This window comes from Terrapene carolina, unplaced genomic scaffold (genome assembly GCF_002925995.2).
Source record: "Terrapene carolina triunguis isolate 2854851 unplaced genomic scaffold, T_m_triunguis-2.0 Scaffold605, whole genome shotgun sequence".
Taxonomy (NCBI): domain Eukaryota; kingdom Metazoa; phylum Chordata; order Testudines; family Emydidae; genus Terrapene; species Terrapene triunguis.
In genome coordinates, this window is record NW_020664956.1 from 12,653 (window position 1) to 34,691 (window position 22,039).

The 22,039-nt window shown below is 50.3% G+C and overlaps 1 protein-coding gene across 5 annotated transcripts in view; it reads left to right on the forward strand.

Annotated features, from left to right (window-relative positions):
* Positions 1-21,782, forward strand: part of LOC112106138 (cysteine and histidine-rich domain-containing protein 1) — a 27,098-nt gene extending 5,316 nt beyond the window's left edge. For 2 of the 5 annotated variants that reach the window (XM_024199222.2, XM_024199224.1), the window contains 8 exons: positions 2,462-2,610; positions 2,743-2,861; positions 3,151-3,209; positions 4,260-4,330; positions 4,790-4,892; positions 7,559-7,678; positions 10,001-10,063; positions 20,991-21,782. In XM_024199222.2, the coding sequence (XP_024054990.1) occupies positions 2,462-2,610; positions 2,743-2,861; positions 3,151-3,209; positions 4,260-4,330; positions 4,790-4,892; positions 7,559-7,678; positions 10,001-10,063; positions 20,991-21,245 (939 nt within the window). In that variant the 3' untranslated portion in view covers positions 21,246-21,782. Of the gene's footprint in view, positions 1-2,461; positions 2,611-2,742; positions 2,862-3,150; positions 3,210-4,259; positions 4,331-4,789; positions 4,893-7,558; positions 7,679-10,000; positions 10,064-16,486; positions 16,718-19,197; positions 19,635-20,990 lie in introns of those variants that run through there. The other 3 variants (XM_024199225.3, XM_024199226.2, XM_024199223.2) reach the window with 3 other exon arrangements.
* The last annotated feature ends 257 nt before the right edge of the window (positions 21,783-22,039 follow it).

Genomic DNA, 22,039 nt, shown 5'->3' on the forward strand with positions numbered 1-22,039 from the left:
AGATCCCTATCCACGGCTGGTCCGTCCCTGTCCCGTCCACTTCCCTGGTCAGATCCCTATTCCCGGTTGGTCCATCCCTGTCCTGTCCACTTCCCTGCCCAGATCCTATCCCTGGCCAGTTTGTCTCTGCTCTGTCCACTTCCCTGGCCAGAATCCTATCCCCATCTGGTCCATCCCTGGCCAGATCCCTATATCTTGCTGGTCTGTCCCTGTCCCGTCCACTTCCCTGGTCAGATCCTTATCCCTGCCTGGTCTGTCTGCACCCTGTCCATTTCCCCATCTCTGCCCTGGCCAGTCTGTCCCTCTCCCGGCTGGTTCCCTGTCTCCATCCAGCCTGTCTCCCCCCCATCCAATTCCCTGTCCACCATCTGGTCCATCCCAGTCCCACCCAGCTCCCCTGGTTCCCCTATTCTAGTGGGAATTTTTCTCAGCCTAATGATGTTGCTCATCTGAGTCCTAGATACTGGTTGATGGATATGGATCTGACTTTCTCTGCCTAGTCCTGCTTCTCAGTCTCTCACGGACTGCTCCTGGATGGCTTACCAGTCATATTTAAGATGGATGAAAAAAACCTTCCTTCCTTCCTAATTCGCTCCACTTCCTCACTCACAACTCTCTTTTCTCTCACTCAAGCACTTAACTCGGGGGCTGTCTCTCACTCCTCCCATCACATCCAGGCCAAGCCCAAATCTTGCCATTTCTTCATTTGCAACGTATCAAAAATCTCCCACCCATCTCCGTCGCAGTAGCTAACACTCCTGCTCAGGCCCTGGGATCTCCAGTGTTGATTATTGCAATGTCTGCCTTTCTGGCTAACTGTTATGCACATTGCGCTTCACCAGCAAAGGACTGGTACACAAAAAGAAGAGCCAGAGGCCTCTCTGCAATGCTCCCCAGAGGTGCCCAGGGTTGTGAGGCACCTCACCACCACCTAGCCTCATCATTCATGAGGAAGTCTTGTTTGTGCCTGATGTGGATCAGATCCTTGAAACCACCAGCCTCTGGCAGCACACGTAGAGCATTCCAGGCCTCGGTCTCTCTGTTCAGGTAGCAACACACCAACTGCCAGATCCTTGGAGTGTTCCTGTAGTGTCTAGCCCCCTCCACTGAACCCTCACAGGGCTACCAGGCCTGCAGTTCCTAAGGAACCGTACGCCAGCTTGTAAGACTCAACTCAGGTTCAGCACTTTGCTTAACATCACAGCACTGAGATCTAGTTATAATGAAAACAAGAATGTGTTTGTTGTCAGAGAACCAAGATTCATGTGATAGTGAGAATACTGGAAAAATGGGTTACATACAAATCAAAATCATAACATGCTTTCTAGAGACTAAAACAAGTTATCCTCTTGTTTAACAGCTTGTCTCACCCATCGTTCTCACCAGCGTTTTCAGCCAAGCCTGGCTGAGACCCTTCTTTCACAAAGCAAACTGACTGTTCGTTTGCTGCCTCGGGGAAGGATGCTAGGGTGTCATTTTTTGTCCCCTAAATATTCTAGAGCAAATCTTTGACGTGCACCTCAAGATGGGGTCTCTCTTCTCCCATCCCTCTTCCACGGCTGTTTGCTTCTTCCTGTTACTTTTCTCTCACTTCACAGTGCTTCATTAGCATTCGGTTCAGACTAGGGAGAGGCGACCTGCTGTGAACTATACGGTATTTAATTTAGGTCTAAACAGCCAGACACTTCTTGTCTAACAGAAACCGCTTTTTTACCTTTGCTAGTGGCCAGCCCTAGACACAGACATTAAGTACATAATTGCCAGTATATATACGTAACTCCTTACACAGCATCTGTATGTGCCGTTTGTGATTAGATTGATGACCAGTGTGATGCTGGCTTTTCTTTGAGACCTCAGACGACATTCTTTGGTGACCTAGATAGACTGTATGTCCCAGACCCAGGAGATCCTTGTCACCCAGGCACCCCTCTGTTCCCCTTGCCCATTGGCACTCAGAGGTTCCTGAGCCACCCCCTCCTGCTGCACTGTAGTGCTAGGCTGTTGGGATGCTTTTGGCACAACTTCCTGGCAGTTAATGCAGCTGGGCACAGCATGACACTCTGCTCCCTTGGGCTGCTGAGGTTAGGGACTGTTCCCTGCACGGTGCCCCACACATTAGTGTGCTTAGTGTCCTGGCTTTGTGGAGTTCGGGGGCAGCCTTTCTCTGCAGCATGGGGCACGTGTCACTTACTGCTCTGGAGTAGAGTAAATGGTGGATTCTTTGTAACTTGACATCATTACATCACAAATTGAAGACGTCAGTAACTCAACCAGAGATTATGGGCCTCCTACAGGAGTGGGTGGGGGAGGTCTGTGGCCTGTGATGTGCAGGAGGTCAGACTAGATGATCACCCTGGTCCCTTCTGGCTGAAAGTCTGTGAGTCTATGACCATGACCTACAAGCCCCTTGCCTGGGGAGGTCAAAAGGAGTGTTAGGCTTGTCTCTGGTCCCTCCCCTTAGGGCTGCATGAAGGGGTGTCACAGCAATGAGAAGCCCCCCAAGCCTTTCCGGCCAGAGGATACCTCAGACAAGCTGAAGGCCAAGCCAAGCACAGAACTCATCGTCCAAAGCCCCAAATCGGCTGAGAAGATGCAGCGTGAAAGGCCAAGGTGAGTCAGGCACTGGCCATGTAGATGTCCCTGCCCCTGCTTCCCTCTCAAGATGGGGCAGGGAAGGTTAATCTGAGTGTTGAGGGAAACAATGCTGTTTTTTGTTATGTTGTGTGTGGTTTTTCTTTCCAGCTCTGATGAGCCAAGACAGCCACTGCTGATTAAAGTGTCCAGGTCTCTGGAGCAGACCCTGGAGAAGCTGAAGCTGGCCTCCAAAAACCAATGCCCAGAGGGAGGTTCCTTGTGCAGGGGTGAGAAGATGGGGATGGGCCTGGCAGGGTGGTCTTGGGCTGTGCATTATGGGAAGCATGGAGGGTGCACAACTTAGAAGCAGGTATGTGTATCATGAAGAGGGATTGCAGGCTGTGGCAGGCTGTAGGGTTATATGCCAAGATGGAGCTGTGCACTGGGGGGGCTATGGACTGGTATCCTGGTGAAGAATAATGTGGCTCATGGTCCTGGGTGATGGGCGTGTGAGTGGAACCCTGGGTGAATGTCTAAGCCTGATAAAGAGCTCTGTGCTATGTGTGTTGATTACAGCAGAGGCCATTCCGGAGGTCAGAACTGGCACCACCTGTAAGAACTCAGGCTGTAAGGTGGTGAGTTGCACCCTTGGCTTTGTGTTCCAAAGTCCAGGTCAGGGTGTCCCAGGCTCTGGGGAATCAGTTCTCGGAGCGTAGCTCTGTGGACACATGCTCCCTTCCCTGCTGATTCTGGCTCAGTGCCCCGCACTGGCAGAGACCAGCTTTCTGGGTTTGTTTGGCAACTGGGGGGAGAGGGTCTTCACGATCTCTCTAGTGCCCACCAAAAATAGTAAGTGTCAGCACCTGGGACTTATGACAGGAACATCTAGCTACATTTTCTTCAGCCACAGTGAAGGTTTCGGGTGGAATCTGCTGGCCCCACAGCAAAGTTGGCATCCCCACTTCCGTCACCGAAATCCAATAGGCTTCCCAAAAAGCTCTTACTGCAGCCTCCACTGGCCAGGAGAGCAGGCTCCTGGAATGGTCTGCATGGCAGACAGCAGTTCCATCACACCAGCATTGCATACTGATGGCTTGTGTAGGCGTGTAAGCTTTCAACCCCAGAACCCTGGAGCAGGGGTGCTCATCCCATTGCAGCTGGGAAGCCTGTAACCATGGGGAGAAGGGAGGGGTTCAAGGGGCTGGAAGGAGGGAGGGATTAGGGTGAGTGGGATCCAGAAGGAAGTAGATTGAACGGTGTAGGGAGAGACTGAGAGGGCAAGGAGAAGGAGGGAGAGCACAGCACAGGGAGTGCCTGGCGGGAGTGGGAGGGGTAGCAAAACCAGCAGGGAGCAAACATACAATGTGGGGAAGCATGGAAATGGCAAGGAGGGAAAGGTGACGGGCATGGGGACTGAGAACGGCTAATAGTGAGTGTATGTCTCTGTCCCTATCCCCTTGGTTTCTGAGCCTCCCATCCCATGCTGCATGTGTTTGAGGGGAGAACTGGGGAAGGGGCAGTCAGTGAAGGGTCCTGAGGCTCCAGCCATGTCCTGCAGGACACTGCGGGGACCAGCTGCACTTTAAGCAAAGAATTCTCCTTCCGCCTTCCCCTAAAGGTTCAGGTCAGGTTTCATTTTCATCAGTATGCTGTGCTGATCACTGCCACTGCCTCTTCCCCGGCAGATCTACAAGGGGGCAGAGAATGAGACGGAGGCTTGTATTTTCCACCCCGGAGTTCCTGTCTTCCACGAGGGGTAAGAAACATCCTTTGGAACCAGGAGACTTTTATCCCCATACTTGTAAAAACTGCCTGCCTGCCTTGGACCCTGACTCCGCTCTTCAGTGGCAGACCAGTCAGCACCACAGCAAGCTTTCCCACAAGGAGAGACGGTCACCCTGGGGAGGCCCACTCAGTCCGCAGCTCCTCCAACCAGATGGCCAGTTGTGTTGGTTATTTTTATCCTGTGGCCATGTGACACCCCAGCTCATGTCACACAGACAGGCTAGCAGATGGCCACATCTCTTGGTCCCTCTGAGTTTGTTCAGACTAGAGCTGTCAGTCCCATATCCCCCATGCTCAGCATCTTGAGTGCCCCAGGTCTCCCTGCCTCCACCTAGCTCTACCTCTAAACCCCTAGAGCTCCCGTCTTCCTTGGACTCATGTGTCCCTTTCTAGCATTCCTAGATTAATTTGTTTCTTGCTCTTTCCCCAGTATGAAGTACTGGAGTTGCTGTGGCATTAAAACTACAGACTTCAGTGCGTTTCTGGAGCAAGAGGGCTGCAGCACTGGGAAACACAGCTGGATAAAGAAGGAGGTATGCCACTGTGGCAAGGCTTAGAGCAGTGAGCAGACAGCAAAGGAATCCTGAACTGTCACTGCTCCCCCCTCTGTGCTGGTAACTGTGGCATCTGCTCGTCACTGGGGCACGACAGACCAAATGGATTCTTAAAATATCACATGCAAAAAATATTGTGGTTGAAACCATTGTAATTCTGAGGCCTTGAATGCGCATTACCGAGTCTCCTTTCCTGATCACACAGCACAGGCAGAAACACAAATGCCTGCATTGGAGCATCAGGGTGCTAGGCAAAGGGGCAGAGTAGGCATGAAGAGCCAAATCCTGTTAGTGCTGTTTACGCAAATAATCCCTCCTTGTAGGGAGAGTGGGACTGGGCCAGGACTGCTCACTGTGTCCCTTCTTTAAAGGGCTAGTGCAGACCCAGGATGGAGAGAAATTAATGTCCTCTCCATTTTAGTCTGTCGTTTGCTGAATAATGTGTCACTTTGCCCAGTAGCAAGGACTCCAATAATATTTATACAGCACAGGGCTTTGAAGAGGGAAACCACCATACAGGTGTTATTAGGCTTTGTATGATCGCATGGGATAAGCCATACTGTAGTGCCTATGAAGAATGGGGCTGCATGACAGTCTGTGAGGGCCTTAACTGCATTTCTGGCATTTAGTGACTGCAGCCCTTTCACCACATGCTGCCTTCACTCACATAGGCTTGTGCATATAACTTTCTTGAGGGTTTTTTTTAAACTGAGGATAAATTAAAACGTATTTAAAAATGTATTTGAATCTCTGATCCTTTTTCAAACTTTTCTTAAACTTTTCCCTCTTGTCTGAGACCAGGTCTGAGCAGCTTAGCTCAGAAGGCAGGTGTTTCAAACCACTAGCGATAGATGCATAAAAAGAAATGCTATCTCAGCCAAACCTAATGGAAATGAGCTAAAAAGTCAGGGCATGGTAGCAAAACTAAATACACATGACACAGGCAGTGCAGAATATGAACAGTCTCCCCATGGGTGACCCTCCAAGGGAGGCTAAATCAATTTCAACAGGCAAGGGGACTGGGGAAGCTGCACCCAAAGTTTGAAGGCACTTCCAAGCTAACACAGAGTCTGCTCTTCCTGTCAGCAAGTGCAAACGGGGTCCCCATGCCCACCTGGATTTTTCCCTTGAAGGTTTGCAGTTCAGGACTGACCAGACCCAGCCCTGCTTAGCTGTTTAAAAAAAAACACGAGAGAGGATAAAATCAGGCCAGCACAAGCCTGCCCTTTGAAATATCCTGCTATTACCTCTTAACATACACCCCTCTGATTGCTACAGGGTAGTCATCTTCACTGGCACGGCTGGTTATTACTCCGCCCATTTCTAAAGCAGGCAGCAACACAGAACTGGGCCATTCTTACAGAATTGTGTCTGGTGCAACTGGTATAACACGAGATACATAACTGTCATTTCCCCTAATTGAACGCTGCTCTCCTTGCATGGCTACTACATAGCTTCCTTTAGATGGGGCAGGCTGAAAGTGCAGCCCTTGGTTTTAACACCTTAGAAACCACTGGTGGGTGACAAATAAAAAAGTTAAGCAGGGTTAGTTAGCAAGAGCGGGGCACTGAGCCCGGCTACCCTGAGTGCCAAGGCCCTGCTGCTTAGATGGGTGGTGGGTAAGTATAAGCAGCAGTGGGCTAGAGAGGAAGGTCTCTTGGCCCAAGCCTCCGCTCCCCTCCCCTCTCTGGAGATTAATGTCCCCTGTGACTAGGAGAGAGAGATCAGCTAGCCCAGTGTCTGCACTGTCAAAGGGAAAGGTTGAGCAGGAAACATTTCTCTGGCTGTAACAGTTTGGGTGTGGAAGGCTCTGGCTGAGGTACAGAACAGGTTAAGAGGAACGTTTAAAACAAGTGAACTGGATGTAGCATTTATGGGCCTGTTCATCTTCAAACCTTTCCTAGACAGGCAGCCTCACACTGACCTGGACTTCGTGCGTGAGGATCACACAGGCAGCTGAACTTCTGAATGCAGGAAAAGCCTCTCAAAATATTCCTAGCACCAAACATTTCTGTGTTAGATACTTGCCAGTGCCAGTGTCAGTCTGAGTTGAATTACACTTGCTCCCTAAGATGGCTTTGTTCAGAAGTGTCGCCCCCAAAGCATTCCAGCTCTGGGGCGATGAGTGCCAGTCTAAGGTCTGAGAGAGAGAGAGAGAGAATTCTCCAACCAAGTTCACAGCTGGAAACAGAGGTTTAGTTTTAGAGGAAGGACCAGCACTGATTGGAAGACTGAATTGTGTACCTTGGAGCCAGGCCTGTCTGATTCCCTGGGGAATCACTGTGGAGCTTGGGAAAACCTGGTGAGGATCTTGCTGTGGAACAGGAGGAGGATGGATATTAAAAGTGATGTAATTGCTTTGGTGACCCTGCCTCCTGCACACAATGATGAGACCCTCTTTAGTCTCATTGGGCTGCAGACTGTGTTGGAAATGGCTTTAGTCTAAATGTAAAGAACCCAGTGTTACATTTGACGTGCTGGGCCAGCTTGGCCTCTAGCGCTGTGCTGGGACTCTAGCCTTTAGTTAACACATCAGCCAGGAGGAACGGTGCAGGGCTTCTTGGCTAGATCTGTTCTTTCTGCAATGGGGGAGGAGACGTGTGTGCTGGAGGCTGGCCTCAGTAACAGGCTCCTTTTCTCACCAGGATAAGAAGTTGGTGTCTTGTCGACAAGACTGGCATCAAACCAGCAGCCAAGTGGTGGTGACGATTTATTCCAAGAATCCTCTGCCAGCACTCAGCTCTGTGACGGCCAGTCGCACTGTGGTATGTGGGGTCCAGGTCTAACAGACCTAGAAATGCAAAATGCTGTCCTGCTGCGTACTAGTCTTCGAGGCCTGTGCAGGCTGTCAAAGCCAGCCAGTTCCCTTTGTATGCATGCTAATGCTCTCCAGAACAGTCGCTTAAACACCCCACTTCTAATATAGACTCTTAGGGTAGACCTTGTGCTCCTGAGAAGGAAAATGCAATTCCCCTTGGCTTGGTCCATCTCTCTCTTCCTTCTACTATCTGCTGCAGGGAGTTGCCATCTGTCTCTGTTTTTGTGGGATAACCCTGATATGAATAGGACTACCCTGCTTCCTGCTGAAGGGGTGAGACAACATCTCAGGCTGACAGTGTTCTATCTGTTGGCTGCCTTAGAGATACTGTTGCTCAGAATATTGCTGCCCTGGCTGAGGAGTGGCTGGGCAGCGAGGATTGCCTTTGTTAATTTCTGTGGTGTAGGTTCCCCTGAGGACTGTCCTTTATGGAGCTGCAGCCACAGGGAGCAGTTTTGTCACTGTCTCTCACTGTGCGAATGAAGCTTCATAGTGGCCAGTGCCAGGTGCTTCAGAAGGAATGAACGGAACAGGGCAGTTATGGGTGATCCATCCCCTGTCGTCCAGTCCCAGCTCCTGGCAAAGAGAGGCCTGTACTCACAGTTGTTCAAGGTCACAAAAGTCCAGCTCACCCTGTTACATTAAATTGTTCACCAAAGTTAGCAAAAGTTGGAGACAAATAGACTGCTACAAACTGAACTGTTTGCATCAAAAACAATCTGTGCTGAGGGCTCCTGGTAAAGTCATGGGTTGGTATGATGGGTTAAAAGATTCTAGAAAGGGAAGAAATGCTTATAATTAAAAATTTTCAAAATATGTTTTGATTGGTTAATGTTAATAGGATGAGATTGCCCCCCCCTTCTTGAATATTGTTTATCGGGGGAAGAGGAGAGGGGTCATTGAACTGGGAACGGGTGGAGTCGAAAGACACCTGGAGCAAGTGTGAGGTGCCTTTTATTTGATTTATTTTTATATTTATAACTAAACCCTGGCAATATTTATTGAGTAGGGTCCTGGAATCTAAGTAGTTCTGCGGCTCCTCCTTGCACAGACTAAGATTGGTTCCCTAGCTTGACAGCACAGTAGTTTGCATATCGTAACCTGGACTGAGCTCCTGGATGGGGTTTGGATTGTTCTTTTGCTACTGGCACTGGGAAATCTGTCTCTCCCATTAAGTCCAGAAATAATGATATTATAACGCTGAGTCTGTTTTGACCCTCAGCCCCTTTTGGTCCATGTAATGTAACCCTCCAGCAACACGCTCAGTGCGCCCCATCTGCGGCCTTCTCCTTTTGCATTGAGAGTTTAGTGGCTTCTGTCCCACGTGGCCATATTCTTTCCTCTGCATCACTGTGTCCTGAAACTCTTCTACCCTCTCAGCTAGTTTCCACACGAGCAGTACTGTTTTGTAAGTCCTCTGTTAGTAGTGGGGAGTCTGTTAGTGAAGCTGAAGGGTTAACCCCAGCCACACTGAATCAGCACAAAAATCTGGCACCTTGGGGATTAGCACCTTGGCATCTCTAAAATCTCCTGAAGGCTTCAGATCTCACTTCAGATTTTGGCTGCCGGGAAAGGTGGAGAGAGCAAAGTTAATTTGCAGTTCCTAGGTGTGGCAAGGAAAGAAATTCTTCATTTAACTGCCACATCAGCTCTAATTATGGTCTTGGCTTTGGGTGGTTTGTTAATCCAGTATTATTACAATTCCTCCACAAAGGTCTTTGATAACTTTGAGTTAAGAGCATTAGGCTCCATATCCCACTGCTGCAATCTGTAAATAACAAGACAATAAGCAATTACATAATTCAGCATCTGTGTAATTATTGGTTCCCCTTCTCAGCCTCACCTCCTTCTGCAGAACACACAAATGCGGGTTAGATGCTGCAGGGCCTGGGAGCTGAGGATGAGGAGTTTGACTTTGCCCATAAAGCTTCAGGATAGGCAGGAGATGGATTATCAGATCATTACTACAGAGGCCTGAAATGGGCAGGGGGTGTCGTGTGGGGACACAAACACCACAGTATCAGGCTGCTTAGTCTCAGTACTTAGTCCTGCCTCAGTGCAGGGGAATGGACTAGATGATCTATTGAGGTCCCTTCCAGTCTACATTTCTATGATTCTGTGCAGCTACACTATCCCAAAAGGCAGATCCTAGAGGTGACACCTTTCCCTTGCTGTGTGGCTTTGATGCTCACTCACTCACCAGCTCTGCAGAGTTGGTCCTTCTGTACTTGCTAAGAGACTTCTTTCTTTCTTTCTTTCTTTCTTTCAGATTGATGTCCATATCATGTTCGAAGGTGACAAGGTTTTCCAGGCAAAGCTGGATCTCTGGGGGGTAAGATTTCTGTTTATCTTGGTTCCCTTATTCCAGCAAGCTGTGGATGGAAAGGGACTGGAAGCTGGGCTCAGGTGCCAAGATGTAAATTAACAGATCCCAAGGCCAGAAGGGACCGTTGTGATCATCTAGTTCAGTGGCTCTCAAACTTTTGTACTGGTGACCCCTTTCAAATAGCAAGCCACTGAGTGCAGCCCCCCTTATAAATTAAACACTTTTTTATATATTTAACACCATTATAAATGCTGGAGGCGAAGAGGGGTTTAGGGTGGAGGCTGGCAGCTCACGACCCCCCATGTAATAACCTTGCAACCCCCTGAGGGGTCCCGACCCCCAGTTTGAGAACCCCTGATCTAGTTTGACCTCCTGTGTAACACAGGCCATAGAACTGCCACAAGATAATTCCTAGAGCAGAGCTTTTAGAAAAACATCCCATCTTGATTTAAACGTAGCCTGTGATGGAGAAGCTGCCATGATCCTTGCCATGACTCCAGGCATCTGAAGAAGTGAGGTTTTTTACCCACGAAAGCTGATGCCCAAATAAATCTGTTAGTCTTTAAGGTGACACCAGACTCCTTGTTGTTTTCATGATCCTTGGTAAATTGTTCCAACTGTTAATTGCCTTCACTGTTAAAAATTCACACCTTACTTACAGTCTGAATGAATCTCGCTTCAACTTGCAGCCCTGGGAGCCTGTCAGACCTTTGTCTGCTGGACTGACGAGCCCATTAACAAATATTTGTTCCCCATGTGGATGCTTATGTAACTCACACACCTCCTGGGTGTGGTGTTCTGTCCTGTCTAGTAGCCTCAAGACCACTTAGGCCTTGGCTACACTTGCAGATGTACAGCGCTGTGAGTTAAACCTGACTTCGTGCAGCTGAGTAGGGAAAGTGCTGCACTCTGTCCACACTGACAGCTGCCCAGCTCACTGTCGTGGCCACATTTGCAGCAATTGCAGCGCTGTTGGGAGCGGTGCATTATGGGCAGCTATCCCACAGAGCACCTTTTCCCATTCTGGCGCCGTGGGTTGTGGGAAGGGGGCGTGGGTGCGGGGGATTCTGGGTCCTGTCCCAGTGCCCCGTGATGCATCGCTTCGCATCCCAGAAATCCCTTTGTTTCCGTTCACCTTTGGCGCCATCTTTCAATGGTTTCTGTGCAGCGCGATCTGTCTGCGGGAAATGGAGCCCGAACTGCTGAGGCGTATGCTGACTTATCTCGCCAGCACGTCACGTTTGGTTGTCGAACTATTCCTTAAGATCCAAAGTGACAGTGAGAGTGAGGAGTCTGACGATGCTATTGAGCCGCGTAACGCGTATGACACGAAATTGCTTGTGGCATTCACGGAAATGCTCAGCACCGTGGAACGCTGCTTTTGGGCTCGGGAAACAAGCACCGAGTGGTGGGATCACATCGTCATGGAAGTCTGGGATGACGAGCAGTGGCTGCAGAACTTTCGGATGAGAAAAGCCACTTTCATGGGACTGTGTGAGAAGCTTGCCCCCACCCTGCGGCGCAAGGACACGAGATTGAGAGCTGCCCTGCCAGTGGAGAATCGGGTGGCTATTGCAATCTGGAAACTGGCAACTCCAGACAGCTACCGGTCGGTCGCAAACCAGTTTAGAGTGGGGAAGTCGACCGTTGGAATCGTGTTGATGCAAGTTTGCAAGGCCATTAATCGCATCCTACTCAGAAGAACCATGACTCTGGGTAACGTGCAGGAAATAGTGGATGGCTTTGCACAAATGGGGTTCCCTAACTGTGGAGGGGCGATAGATGGGACGCACATTCCTATTCTGGCACCACCCCACCTAGGATCCGAGTACGTTAATCGGAAGGGGTATTTCTCTATGGTTCTCCAGGCGCTTGTGGATCACCGTGGGCGTTTCATTGACATTAACACAGGCTGGCCCGGAAAGGTGCATGATGCATGCATCTTTCGGAACACTTGGCTGTTCAGGAAGATGCAGGCTGGGACTTTTTTCCCAGAGCGGAAGATCATGGTAGGGGAAGTTGAAATGCCCATTGTGATCCTTGGAGATCCCGCTTACCCGTTAATGCCATGGTTCATGAAACCCTACACAGGGAGCCTTGACAGCAGCAAGGAACGGTTCAACTACAGGCTGAGCTGGTGCTGAATGACTGTGGAGTGTGCCTTTGGCCGTTTAAAGGGCCGCTGGCGATCTCTGTATGGGAAGCTGGACTTGGCCAAAAACAGCATCCCCGCGGTTAAGTCCGCGTGCTGTGCCCTCCATAATATTTGTGAAGGGAAGAGTGAAAGCTTCATTCAGGCATGGACCTCCGAGGTTCAACACCTGGAGGCTGAATTTGCACAGCCAGAGAGCAGGGCTATTACAGGGGCCCAGCGCGGGGCTGCAAGGATTAGGGATGCCTTGAGGGAGCAATTTGAGGCTGAAAACCAGCAGTGATATCTGGTGCCCTGCACGGGAGTGAAGTGCAGTAGTTCCAATCTTTAGGAATCAGTGTCTGCTAAGCGGACAAGCAGACTTGCAGTGCCTGTTCATTTCCTGGGCTAAGGAGTCCTTTACTTTATGCAATAATAAAGAATGTTTTCAAAGCCAAAGAATTCATTTATTGAAAAGAAAAAAACATTATTTATTGAAAAGAAACAAGGGGGTGGAGTGGGGAACGGTACAATCACAGATTCGCGTATGTCCTGTCTGGTGTGCTGTGCAGTGAGTGCTGCACTTCAGGATAGCTATACTGCATGGTGATGTGGGTTGAGTGCAGAGGGTAAGGGTCGTGGTTTTCAGGGCTGGGTGGTGAAGATACTGGTGTTGGAGGCAGCGGGTGGTGTGAAGAACACGGAAGTTGGGGAAAGTGGGTTGGAGGTGACAGTGGGACACAACGGAAAGAGTTTTGGGACAAGGGCTGTAGGGGGGGGTGGCATTTGCGTTTGTGGTACTGCTCCTCTTTCTGCATGGCTATGAGCTCCTGGATAGCGTCTGCTTGGCGCTCCAGGATGCTTATGAGCCGATCCGTGCTTTGCTGCCGGTGCTCCGTGCTTTGCCGCCGGTGCGCTGCGTTTTCCTGGCGGATCCTGCTTTCTCTCTCCCTCCAGTTCTGTGCTTTCTCATTCTCTTTAATAGATTGCCGCATCACTTCTTGCAGCATGTCTTCTTTGCTTTTTCGTGGTCTCTTCCTGAGTCTTTGCAGTCTCTGAGCAGGCGATAAGAGGGACGTCTGAGGTCTCAAGGTTGATGCTGCTGTATAGGCAAAATGCAACATTTAACAGAGGCAGCATTGTTTATACCAGACAGAGTAATGAGTCCCCCCGTCCTTAAGGAGTAGAAAACACACAGGGTCTACACAATAGCATAATTTTCCCGTCCGAAACAGAGCACACATATCCCACAGGAGCCTCAAAATGGTGAGTAAGGGGGACTGATTGTTTCAGGTCTGCACTGTCCTCTGGGTTTCTGTGCCTTGGGGAGAGCCAACAGCTTCAGGGGGCACCTACACTGAACACTGTCCCAACATTTTCCACAGGAGTTCGTCCTGGACGATATCTCGCTACTGAGGGTGACCTGGGAAGCAAGGGAGGGTCTTCTACTGCAATGCGGCTTCCGCCCTGGCCCATATGCAGCTTGCCTGTGTGCAGCAATGGTCCCCCCGCCCCTCACGGCACAATGGCGCGGACACATTAGCCTGGCTGGGACAAGGACCACGGTGGCTTTCCCGATAAACCTGCGCAAGTGCATTGCACAAGTTCTGGATGAGACATTCGAGGAGATTACCGCGGCCGATTACCGCGATGTGATAAGCCACATCAATGCACTATTCAGCATCTAGGCATGCATGCCTAACCCTCCTCTCCCAAAGAGCCCGCACCGAAAAAATTCCTTCCCGAAAAAAAAACCCGCTTACCGGGAACCTGCTCTTCTGTTTGTCCTCCACCAAGTACCGGCCGCTGCGACTGGCTACTTTCCTCCTGGCTCGAGAAGAGCTCCTGGCTGCATGGCTCCAGGGATTCCGGGATGTCTCCATCCGGCCCACAACCATCACTCTTGTTTTCCTCCTCCTCCTCCTCCTCTTCCTCCTCCCCCCCCACACCAGCTCTGAAGTGTCCATGGTGGTGCTCGGAGTGGAGGTGGGGTTAACCCCAAGTATCGCATCCAGCTCTCTGTAGAATCGGCAGGTTGCGGGGGGAGCACCCGAGCGGCCGTTTGCATCGCGGGCTTTGCGGTAGGCACTCCGCAGCTCCTTCACTTTAATCCTGCACTGCAGGGCGTCCCGGTCATGGCCTCTTTACATCATGTCCTTTGATACCTTCCCGAAGGTATCGTAATTCCTACGGCTGGAGCGCAGCTGGGACTGGACAGCTTCCTCCCCCCAAACATTGATGAGGTCCAGCAACTCACCATTGCTCCATGCTGGGGCTCGCTTGGCGCGTGGAGGCATGGACACCTGGAAAGATTCGCTGATAGCACTCCACGCCATGCCGGGCTGAGCAAACAGGAAGGGGATTTTTAAAATTCCCGGGGAATGTAAAGGGTGGGTCACATGGTTGGTTACCTGAGGCCAGGGCAGTAGAGTTTGAACTGATGACCAGAGTGGCTAGAACAGGCATTGTGGGATACTGCCGAATAATTCTGGAGGCCATTCACAGCGCATTGGGTGGCCACACTGGCGCCGCAGCGCTGCAGCGGCAGCGCAATACTCGCTATTCCTCTCGGGGAGGTGGAGTACATGCAGCGCTGCAACCACGGAGATACAGCGCTGCAAATGCCTTGCCAGTGTGGACGGGGAGTGAGTTACAGCGCTGGGGGCGGCTTTACAGCGCTGTAACGCGCAAGTGTAGCCAAGGCCTTAGAGAGAGAGGTAAAATGAGTCTGCTCTACAGCCTTAGCTGAGCCAGTTGGTTTTTAACTCATGCGGTAGAGGCTCATGCACTGAGGTCTCAGGTTCAATCCCGCCTGCCGACAACTGGGGTCTGTTACATTTACAGACTGATCAAGTCACCCCTTAACCTTTTCTTTAAGCTAAACAAGCTGAGCTCACTATCAGGCATGTTTTCTAATCCTTTAATCATTCTCGTGGCCCCTCTGATGGACACCTGTACTGGATACAGAGTGGTCAGTGCTCTTGGGGAAGCATCGCAAGTACAAACGTGAACTCTTCAGAGCCTCTAGTGCTGGCATCCCAGAGTCTTACCCTGGACCTTCTCATAAGGCAAGGGGACATCACTTTGTCAAGGTTTGAGCCTCTCCAGCTTACCCGCTTGTGGCCCTGCCAGTGCACTGTGCGCCCTCGTCAGGTTCTCTCAGTCAATTACCAGACTTAGGCTGGCTCCAGAACATGCACCTGCTTCATGGGGCCTGCCTTATTCAGTTGTTTATAGAGGTAACTTGCTATGTTAGTTGCCCAAGGTCACCCTGCTCTGTGTCCCTATAAGAGTCCTGGTCAACTCTTTGTCCCAGATCAGGAGACACCCCTCACCCCTTCATCTTCCTGGAGCTGGGTTGTGCTTCAGACAGTCCCTGTCTCTCCTTCTGGCAGAAGCCCAGTTCTCTGCCTTGGGCTGGGCTGTAATTTAGCCAGCTCTAGGGCCTTAGCCAACTTCTCCCTCAAGTGGCCACTTTCGCCTCTTACTCCTTGCAGGTCTGCAGACAGCTGCCATCAGCCAGCGTTATTACTCCTCTGGAACAGCAGCTCCAGAGCAACCTTGCTGGGCACCTTGCCACTTGCTGCAGGGACCCCACAGGAGTTAGCAGCATGCCTTGGTGGCTTCTCTCCAGGAACCCTTATTTAGCCATTCCAGTAACTCACCCCCTTCCTGTCCTCGGATGGGCCTTTATAGCCCCTGGTTTAACTCCGACCAACCAGACTGGCTTCACTGGCCACTGCTGCTCTGAAACTAGGGACCTAGACTAGCACTGCTTATTGGGGTCAGCTACCTTGTGGCAACTTGTTCCTGGGCCATAACGGTGCCCAAGAGCTGAGCCCAGTTCCATCCCAGCTTGAACCCATCTCTCATGGAGCCAGAAGAGACCCTGTTCCATTCAGATTTTGATATTTCATTTTCTTTTCATTTGTAGCTGGAGGGATATAGGCAGCTGGAAGTGCTGTGCTAGCTGAGGCAGTTTGAGTTTCCTGGAAGAGGTTTCTGAGCTGCCATTTTGTAGAGCTCCAGGAAATCCATTGGACTTTTATTACTATGATTTATAAAGTGTTTAGAAGCGTGCTGGGTGGCTCACGGAAACAAGTAAAGAGCAAGACCATGCCCCAAAAGAGCTTATATGCCAACTTTAAAAAAATAATGTTAAGATTCCAAAGTCAAGCACTTAAAAGTTATGAAATGCTAGAATTAAGGATGCTTGTGCAACCTTATCTCAGCCCTCTTGGGTGCACACATTATGAAACAGTCTTAATTACACAATCACATACTGTTTTTTTCCACAGGGTTCCTGCCTCATTCAGTGCACAAAAGGATGGCTGGTGTTCATTCAACAGTTTTTCAACATTGTCTAATGTGTGACCCCAGGCCTTATTTACAGCACACTATTCAAACTCTGCTCCAAATAAAATTTAATTTTCTCATAGGCTTTTCTATGACACTCATCATTGTACTATCCACCCAGCTCCGATTCATCCCAGGAGCACCTATTTTCCATCAAAGCATGTTCAGTGGCATCAAATATGCTATACGCATGGCATCCCACATCAGCCTTTCCAACAATTTTGCCTGGGATCAATGTCTGGCTAAGTGGCCTATAGTTATCCAGGTCATCTTATTTATGCTTTTTAAATATTGGCACAATATTAGCATTTTCCCAGTCTTCTGAAACTTTCCCAATGTTCCAAAATGTGTTAAAAATCAACATTAATGATGCCGAGAGCTCCTTGGCTATACTGTTTAATAGTCCTGAGTTTAAGTTATCTGGTCCTGTTGGCTTTAAAGAGTTTAACTTTAATTGACTAGCTGCATCCTCTGCACTGAATGTCATGGGTCATGTGGAAAAAATACTAGTGATCATGTAATTAGAAACTGTATCATGGTGCATCCACACACAGGGGGCCAAATTAAGGGTGCACTGGCAGCCTTATTTCTAGCATTTCCTAACTTTGGAATGCTTGACTTTGCAATCTTAGCATTCTGCTAACACCGTTTTTGTGCCTAATTTGCTAGAGGGCCACACACTTTGTAGTATCTGTAGGCTGAGCATGAGCACAATGTACACAACAGGAGTTCCCTGCATTCCTCCATTCCCTACAATAAGCTCCCTGTGGGCCACCCTCCCATCCCCCAGTGTTTCAGGGACTCACAGCAATGCTTCCCCCCATCACGTCTGGGGCTTTGTGTGTCTCCCATTCTCCCCTTCACCACATGCCAAGGATTCTGTCTCCCCCTTTTTTGCTCCATTCCCCCCATGCCAGGAACTCTTTGTATCCCCAGCTTTCCTTTCCCCCATACTATGGTCTCCCATTCTCCCCCTCATGCCAAGGACTCTGGGTGCCCCCCTTACCTGTCCTGCAAGGGATTCAGTGTGCCCCCTTGCCAGGGCACCCTCTTCTTCTCCTCCAACCCTCATTGCTTTTCTCCTGTCTGAGAGAGAAATCATTAAGGCAGTCTCGATTTTAAACCTGTGTTGGGCCGGTGAGCAGAGCAGAAATGGGGAGGGTGTTATGCTGGAGAAGGGGTTAATGGCTGCCAGCAACCAGGTCTGTGATCTGGAGACAACTACATGTTGGGTTGAAGCTGATGCTTTACTACCCATATGCAAGAGCCTCCATGTGTCCCCCTTCTGGCTCCTTGCCCAGCCAGTCCCATTCCCCCCCACAATCCAGGCTCCTCATCCGATCTCAGTATCCACATACACACACACTCCCTGGCCCAGTCTCCTTCCCCAGCCAGTTCCAGTATCCCCTCCCATTCCTCATCCAATCTATTGCCTGCCCCCCCCCCCCCACTGGCTTCCAGTTCTGTCCCCATCCCCCACTGGTTCCCACTCTCCTGGCCCAGCCACTCCCAGTCTCACCCCTCCCAGCTCACAGTCCAAGGTGCCTTGGCCCAATCTACTCTCTCCTCCTTCAGTCCGACTACCCCACCTTCAGGCCTTCTCTTGTCCCCTCCACGTTTGAGTCTGGCTGCTTTCTCCGTCACTGCCTGGCATTGCGAGCACGAGAGAGAGAGAGAGAACATCTTCATGCTCTCAGTTCTCATACCGACAGGGCCGACGCTTCCACTAGGCAACCCTAGAGCAGCAGGATTTGGTGGGCGGCATTTTGCCACCCTCGGCGGAAATTCGGCGCCGGGGGGTCCTTCCGCTCCAGGTCTTCGGTGGAAATTCGGCGGCGGGTCCCGGAGCGAGTGAAGGACCCGCCGCCGAAGTGCCTCGAAGATGCGGAGCGGAAGGATCCCCGCAGCCGAATGCTCAGAGGAGGAGCGCTGCTGCCTAGGGTGGCAAAAACCCTGGTGCCACTCCTGCATACCGAACCTCAAAGCAGCCCACAACAGCAGGGAGTAGCAATTGCAGGGAAGGTCCTGCTCGGTCCCTGCCGTGTGGGACTGAACCAGCCTCAGTGCAGTTAATTTTCAGTGAATTTAACTGCCAAACACTATCAAGTCTCTGCTGAGCACCTGCAGACTGAGATGCTTTCAAAGACACAGATGTTGACCAAAGGTGGGTATGTTTCCTAGGAACTGCAAGAAGCACGTCTCTCACACCACACCAGGGTAACCCCTCTGCCCTGCTCCAAGTCCATCCCTGCAGAGATGTGCACTTCTCAACCAAAGAACTGTATGAATGTTTTTAACCAGGGTAAAACGACATATATTTTCCCTTAGCTCATTCTAAGAACATTTTTTGCTGAAACTTTAAACAACCAACCAAAAATCGGCCTGACGCAGACACTTGGCAGAGAACATTTCAGCCCAAATGGTTACAATTTGGCCAAGTTATACAGCTGAAAACAGAGTGTTATGCTGGGGAGTGTTGGCCACTCTTACGTAGAGCCAGCATGCCCAGCTCTACCTGTAATTCAGACAGTGAACAACAAGTAAAAGGCCAGAGAGTGGCTGAGTGCGACAGTGGGGCCTGTGGTGATGCCATTTACACGTCTTGGTGTGCTGTAACATGTTTTGTTTATCTCTTCTCTGTGCAATCATACAGCATCCTTGGGTCAACCAGTCTCCTCCTGCATCGGGCAGAGCGCCCGCATGCCCACTAACCTGCCATGCATTTCAGCCAGGGTGCGATTTTGCTCATAATTCACAGCATTCCTTCTGTACTTTTACAATCAGTAAGTAACTGATCCTTGGGCAGGTCTGTCATTCCTCCTCTTGTGCAGTGTGAGACGCTGAGGCACAGGGCAGTGACATGACTTAACCAAGGTCACATGGTGAGTCTAGTACTGCCAGGATTAGACTCGGGACCTCCTGACTCCCAGCCCTGTGCTCAATCCTCCAGACCAGGCTACTTCCCTATTTTACTAATATGTCGCCTAAACATTCTCTGTGGCCCCACTATCTCCTGAGTAGGTAGAGCAGGGGTGGGCAAACTTTCTGGCCTGAGGGCCACATCTGGGTATGGAAATTGTATGGCGGGCCATGAATGCTCACGAACTTGGTGGTTGGGATGTGGGAGGGGCTGAGGGCTCTGGCTGGGGGTGCAGGCTCTGGGGTGGGACTAGAAATGAGTTCAGGGTGCGGGAGGGGGCTCTGGGCTGGGGCAGGGGGTGGGGGTGCGGGTTGGGGGGTGAGGGCTCTGGCTGAGGGTGGGGGCTCTGGGGTGCAGGAGGGTGGGAGCGAGGGGTTTGGGGGATGGGAGGGAGATCAGAGCTGAGGCAGAGGGTTGGGGCACTGGAGGGGGTCAGGGGTGCAGGCTCCGGGCAGCATTTACCTCAAGCAGCTCCCGGAAGCAGTAGCATGTCCCCCTCTGGTTCCTACACAGAGGCGTGGCCAGGCGGCTCTGCGCACAGCCCCGTCCGCAGGCGCCGCTCCTGGGGCTCCCTTTGGCCATGGTTGCTGGCCAGTGGAAGCTGCGAGGGCAGCGCTTGAGGCGGGGGAAGCATGCAGAGGCCCCTGGCTGCTCCTATGCTTAGGAGTTGGAGAGGGGACATGCTGCTTCTTCTGGGAGCCATGGGAAGCCATGGCACACGTGGAGTGGGATAAGCCCCAGAGCCTGCTCACCGGCAGGGGCTCAAAGGCCAGATTAAAATGTCTGAAGGGCCGGATGCAGCCCCCGGACCGTAGTTTGCCCACCCCTGATGTAGAGGAAGGAATAATACTTTCATTCTCTTGGAGCATTTCCTATCCCTACCCTTCACTCCATCCTCCTGTAGCATCTCCTCCCTGACCTTTTTTGCCTGTAACTATAGTTCCTCTCATTTTGCTGTGTCTCTCCTCAGCTGTGTGCCACATTTCTGCACCACAGCATCCTGGGACACCCAGGAGGGACTCCTATCTCTTTGCATGGCACCCTGGAGGCTCCAATCCCTGTAAATGGAATCCAGTTGGTTCGGCACATCACTGCAATGCAGTCTTTGCCCTCCCTGACTTTACCCAGGATTCCTCTCTTCTAGTAGCTGAGAAGATCACTGGCTTTGCTGTAGTGAAGGCTCAAGTGTTCTGGGTACTTTATCTCAGTTGCTACTTGTGCTTTCCATTCCCTCTCCCTTGGTAACTTTCCACCTTTTCCTGTGTGGATGACTTAAGGCTCATGGTGATCAGCCCCTGCCACAATGGAGCATCAGAAAATCCTTGAGGAATCATGGTGTTAGTGTCCCAGGTACTGAACTCCATGCAAACGGTTTGGTTTTCATTCTGCTCTGCCTCGTCTTTACACTGACTTCTTGCTTCTCCAGGAAAGCCCTACTGGCAAATATAATGGCTAATACTAAATGTCTGGCCAGAGAATGTGTCTGATGAACCCTTACTGTGACATGCCTGCCCCATTCTCTCTAGGTCATTGATGTACAGAAGAGCTTTGTAAACATGGTGCCCACAAAGGTGGAAATCACCCTGCGAAAGGCCAGCCCCATGACCTGGGCCAAACTGGAGCATCTCCAGAGCAGCTCTCAGACCAGACCAGACCAGACCGAGAAAGACCCTATGGATGCCGAGGACCCCGAAGGAGTGCAATGGGAGGAGTCAGATGACAGCTTGAGCTGGTCAGAGGAGGGAGATGAGGAGGGGGAGGAAGGAGCAGTAAGCAAATGACATTCATGTAGAGTCTTCAAAAGAGAGATTGAAGCCTCTTTCTTTCAAAGACAAGCATGTGGGACCCCAGAACCATCTCCAGGTGAGCAGATTGAATTCCCTGGAGACTGAGGGCCAGCTCTGAATTTAAAGCTGCTAGAGACACTGCCTCCCAAGTGTAAAGAGTTCAGCTCACCTATGTCTCTCTGGCATTGTCTACACTGGGATATTTCTTGTACACTTGGGAGGAAGTTAAATAGCAGCTACTAAAGTTTGACATTTTTAAATCAGCATCCAGGCGTTTTAAAAGAGCTGGCTGAGGAGCTCAATGGACTGTTAATGTTAATTTTCATTAAGTCCTGAAAAATCACAGAAGTTCCAAAACACTGGAAGAAAGCTAATGTTGTGACAGTATCCAAAAGGGTAAACCATATAACCTGGGTAATTATGCACCTGCCAGTATGACATTGATCCCAGGAAAGATAAAGGAGCGGCTGATATGGGACTTAATTATATTACTCTCCTTTAATTTTTTATTAATAAATGCCAATCAACATGGGTTTATGGAAAATAGATCCTGTCAAAACTAATTTGATATCTTTCTTGAATGAGATTACAAGTTTTGTTGATAAAGGTAATAGTGTACCACATAACATTTTGATTAAAAAATTGGAATGATATTAAGATGGCACACATTAAGCAGATTAAAAGCTAGCTAATGGATAGGTCTCAACATTTAATTATAAATGGGGAATCATCATTGAACAGGTGTGTTTCTAGTGGGGTCCTGCAAAGATCAGTGTTTGGCCCTACAC